At 53.6% G+C, this 4,807-nt stretch overlaps 1 protein-coding gene across 1 annotated transcript; it reads left to right on the top strand.

Moving 5' to 3' along the window:
* The first annotated feature begins 775 nt into the window (after window positions 1-775).
* On the top strand, window positions 776-4,025 carry LOC148029415 (uncharacterized). The gene has a single exon (XM_087688558.1). It carries the CDS (start codon window positions 1,113-1,115, stop codon window positions 3,606-3,608), a length of 2,496 nt encoding a protein of 831 aa, XP_087544684.1. The 5' UTR covers window positions 776-1,112; the 3' UTR covers window positions 3,609-4,025.
* The last annotated feature ends 782 nt before the right edge of the window (window positions 4,026-4,807 follow it).

Genomic DNA, 4,807 nt, shown 5'->3' with positions numbered 1-4,807 from the left:
GTTATGAACCCCTAGTGGCACCCTAACTCTAATTACTTGAGCATTATATATAGTCACATTGGTGCAAATAATTAAATGACAAGCCAATGGGATGTAGCCTAGTGGTTTTAGTACTAGTGGTGCGTGAATTCAAACCTTGGGTTCCGCCTCCGTAGCGGGCTGGTGGTGCAACTCATTTCGCTTCCCAAAGAGAAAAAAGAGACTATAATTGGGAGATTCTAAGTATAATGTAGAGCTGATGGTTGACTTGGTGCGTTCAAAGCGCTCGATATGAACGAGCTCTTGTGCGTGCCCTCGGGTCTCCGCTAATCTCCATCGAGTGTTTGATGATTTGGTGTTGTATGATGTCATATGTGTCTGCTAAAAGCATTTAATTTTTGATAGAAAACAAACCAACATTCCCCCGTTCTCGTGGAGGGGGAAGGGGAGAGCCGGAAGAGATAGAGGAGACTCCAGGGAGGGCCCCACTCCCTTTTGATAAAAGAGAAGGTGGTGTACGATCACATTGTGCAAGGCCGTATGCCAGCATCGTCGACATCATAGGGATGTGGCATCATCGCCAGATGGATGCATGATGATTCATTGCATACATACATACGTCTGGCTCCGAAATCTAGTCTGGTATTTAGAATTTGGAAAAAGCCGCCATACATTGGATGGATGCATCACGATGTGGTATGTTTGTAGCCCATGGTATGTATGGGGGGGTTTGCATCCCGATGGAACCCCCTCCATGGGCATGCTTTACAAATCTACCACAGCTCCTCTCCTTCATCATCATAACCATCATCACCATCATCATCTCAATGCATCGGTTTTAAGCTCTCTTCTCTCTCTCCCCGCCCCTCGCATATTAACATTCATATACACAAAGGATCATCATCATACCATCTCTGTCTTTTCCTCTGCATCTTCCTTTGCTGCCAAATCTGCCTGCCATTCAGCAACTGTTTGCTCAGAGAGAGGCAGCCATTTTCCTACCTTTCTTCTGAGAAAACTCACACACACACACACTCTCTCTCCTCAGACCCTCCCCCCTCTCTCTCTCAGACCTGTCCCTCAAAGCCTCGATATGTCATGATAGGAGAAGGCTCTTTTGAGTTGGTCTTCCCATGAGTGGCTCAATGCTCGACCACCAACAGGCGCTCCTGGTGAGCTCGGCCCTGCCATCGCCCGGGCTGTGTGAGCCCCTGTGGCCGTCTGCCTGCGGCGGAAGCAATCATCGTGATGATCGCTACCTCCTTCTGGAGCCAAGGTCTGTGCTGGATTTGAGGAGCCCGAGCCCTGCGAGCTCGTCTCTGTCTCCGTCTTCATTCGGGGCATCCTCGAGCGAGACAGGAGAAAGGGGAGGAGGAAGAGGAAGAGTAGGTTTGGAGGGAGGGATCAATGGCGGCGTGAATGGGAAGGAGGTAGGTTGTGAGGCAGAGGGGCCATTGATAGACTGCACTAGCCTGCTGGATGTGAGCGAGGGATCGATTTGGGGGGAGGTGGAGGGGGGAGGAGGAGGGGAGGATGGAGCTGGGGAGTTTGGGTTGCCATGGGGAGGCGGATGGGGGGAAGAAGGGGAGGCAGGGGTTGCAGCGGCGGCGGCCGGGGGCGGTGCGGTGGGGACGGAGAGTGTGGTGGACATGTTCGATGCGGCAGGGGGCGGGGGACCGACCCTGGACGAGGTGTTCGGTGCGGTGCCGGCGCTGCAGGGCGGGGGCGCGTATGGTGGAGAAGCCATGGTGAGCAGCGGTGGGGGTGGCGAGGAATGGCTGCCAAAGTTAGGGGAGGGAGGGGCGTTGTGGAATTTGGCGGACGTGCTGGCGGGGACGGCTAATTCGACCTCGACGGGGTTTTCATCGTCGTCTTCGGCTTCGGCTTCATCGGTGGCGATGGTGGCTGCCCCGGGATGGCTGGAAGCAAGGGCAGGATGCCGCGGCGGTGGCGGCAATCCCACGATGTGCGGCGCCAATTATGCCGCCAAATTGGGGGTGCCCCAGGCTCTATGCAGCCCGCCGCCTCCATTATTAGCAACGCACCCGCCGCAGCAGCAGCAGCAGCAGCAGCTTCTCTTCCCCCCTCTCCCTCTCCCTCTCCCTCACGCCTCTGCCTCTCCCTCCCCCTTCCTGCCCCTCCCCTCCTCTGCCCCCAAGCGCCCCCGCTTCTCCCCATTCCCCTCTCACCCCTCCCCTCTCTCCCCCTCCCCCTTCCTCTTCCCTGATACTCACTCCAAACACCCCTTCTTTCTCTCATCATCTCCTGCCCCTGCCCCTGCCCCTGCCCTTGTTCCTTCCCCTGTTCCCTCCCCTTCCCCATGGCTTCCCCTCCCCCTCCCCCTCCCCCGCGTCCTTTCCCCCCCTCCCCCCATCCACTTCCTCGACCTTGACCCCTCCCGCCCCCACCCGCAATTCGTGGGCAAGTCCATTCTCCTCGAAGAATTGCTGCACGCCGGCAAGCTGCTCGCCATGGCTGCCGAGGCTGCAGAATTCGGTAACACCCCCGACACTCAGGCGATATTGGCGCGGCTCAACCTCAACCCCTCCTCCTCCTCCTCCTCCTCCTCCTCCACACCTCCTCCTAACCCTTCGCATAATCCCTCCCTCAAGGCAGGCGGCATCAGACAGCAGCATGGTGGCCCAATGCCGCCTCACCCTAGCCTCCACCGCGCGGCACTGCTGTTCAAGGAAGCCATTTCCCGGCAGGCCGGGCTGGCTGCCCCCCGCCCCTGCAACCCCGGCGGTCTTGACACTATGGCCAGAATCACTGCCTACAAGAGCTTCTGTGAGAATTCCCTCATACCTCAATTCGGCCACTTCACTGCCAATCAAGCTACTTTGGAAGCCATTGACGGGGAGAATTGCATCCATCTTATCGATTTCGAGCTCGGATTAGGTGAGCGATGGGCTTCCTTCATGCAGGAGCTTTCCCAGAGGTGTAACATCCCCCCTCAGATGAAGATCACTGCAGTTCTGGGATCAGACGATGGCCTTGAAATCCAGCTCGCAAAGGAAAGCCTGCTTGAATTTGCTAGGGGATTGAACATAAATCTCTCGTTTGATGCTTTGCCCATCGCAAAGCTGGACTCTCTCATAAGGCCCTCCTCCGCTGTCCAGCATGAAGCTTTAATGGTGAATTTCGGATCATGTGGCCTCAGCCAGCTGCTAGCAGAGTTTCGCTCCACAGAGCCCCTTCTGAGCTTCCTCCATTTCATCAAGAGCCTCTCGCCGAAGCTGATCACTATGATGGACAAGGAATGCGATGCAGGGGGGGCCGGGACCTCGACCATTGTGCAGGCATTGAGGTTCTACATGTGCCTACTGGAGTCGCTCGATTGCACGGACCTAGGCGCGGATGCAGTGGCAGGCATCGAGGCGCATCTGGTGGCACCGCAAGTGTCCAAGGCGGTGATGATGAGGCGGCTGAGGCAGAGCCTGCCCTCATGGAGAAGCCTGATGCAGAGGGCAGGTTTCAGGGCCTTGCCATGCAGTCCTGCCACTGAGGCTCAAGCTGGGGGTCTTATTAAGCCTCCCAACACAGGTTTTACTCTGGCAAGGCAGCATACCAGTCTTGTGCTTGGATGGCATAACACAAATTTGCTCTCAGCCTCTTCATGGGGCCTATGAGAGGCATCTCTCATTGTGCTCTGCTTGCTTGGATGCCATAACCACCACCCCCAATTGTTCTCAGCCTCTTCTTCATCTTGGGGGCTCACTAAAAAAAACATTTAAAAAAAGGCTTATCTCTGTCAGAAATCCTTCCACAAACCTTCGTTTCTTTCTGCAGGAGCCATCATATATGCGAGAGTTCTGTTACGCAGGGAAAGATCTCTCCAAAGAACGCTTAGGTGCTTTATAATGGAGGAGCAGAAAAATTATAAGGGGCCCTTAAGACAGAGGCAGGTTTAGTGTTTGGATATAAGAGCTTAAAAAATTTGGGCCCGCCATCCCCCTTTCTCTGTATTGGGAATTTAAGCACACATTTGTAAATAACTTCTTAATATTCAGCTCCGTCGTTGCTCTGTGTGGTTTCTTTTGCTGCAATTCATGCAACCAAGCCGTCTCATGATTCATCGATCTTGAGATCATATGCACTGCAATCAAGTAAAGCTTGGGTAGTGTGATTGTTAATTAGAATTGTAGGCATAATCCTCACAAGGATGCAGATATTCAGGCGTCCCCTCTACTGAATTTCCTTTTTCCATAAATGCATTTTAAGTTCAGAGTTCACATAATGCGTCTCTTGTTCCTTGAAAGTTCAGTTTATGTTCTGTGAAGGCAATTGTTTTCTTGTGGCGTGCCTCGGGATAACATTCCTCGTATGTGTTTTGACTGTCGGCTGGGACAATTTCTCATATTCAGGGCCGCGGCTCGAAATGGGCAAGGTCCTTACGTTAACAAACCCGAGAGAGTTTTCCCCTGGATTTCTGATATTACATTTGGGGTCTCTAAGCTCTTATTTATTTGTACTCGAAAAGTGGAGCTGCTGACATCTATGTGACCTTTGCCCTCGCTCGCCCTCTCGCGTCTCGGGTAATAGGGAAGCGTGTCCATTGTTCACTGGCGACTAGCTCCAGGGTTTTCGTGCCTTTATTAGGAGACTTTTTATAGATATCCATCGCAACTGCCAATTGGGGTTCTGGGAGCAGCATTGATGCAATAATAGTAGGGTGGAAGCCTGGGCCTAGGAAACCACCCACTTCTAGCTTCTACCTTGCTCTTACTGAGTGTAGGCTTCCATGTTGGTTACTCACCAACTCCCACCTTCTCAAAGGAGTCAACTACACACACCTTGGCCTCCACCAAAGTTCCCCATTTGAGTTGAA

The sequence above is a fragment of the Lygodium microphyllum genome, chromosome 11 (assembly GCF_053477565.2).
Source record: "Lygodium microphyllum isolate KBCC chromosome 11, Lygodium_microphyllum_v1.1.10, whole genome shotgun sequence".
Taxonomy (NCBI): Eukaryota; Viridiplantae; Streptophyta; class Polypodiopsida; order Schizaeales; family Lygodiaceae; genus Lygodium; species Lygodium microphyllum.
Note: the sequence above shows the minus strand (reverse complement) of the source record. Positions and strands in the feature narration are given on the sequence as shown.

Bases quoted from the DNA above. Each gene is read 5' to 3' on its own strand.
- LOC148029415 (XM_087688558.1), top strand. From the start codon at position 1,113: ATGAGTGGCTCAATGCTCGACCACCAACAGGCGCTCCTGGTGAGCTCG.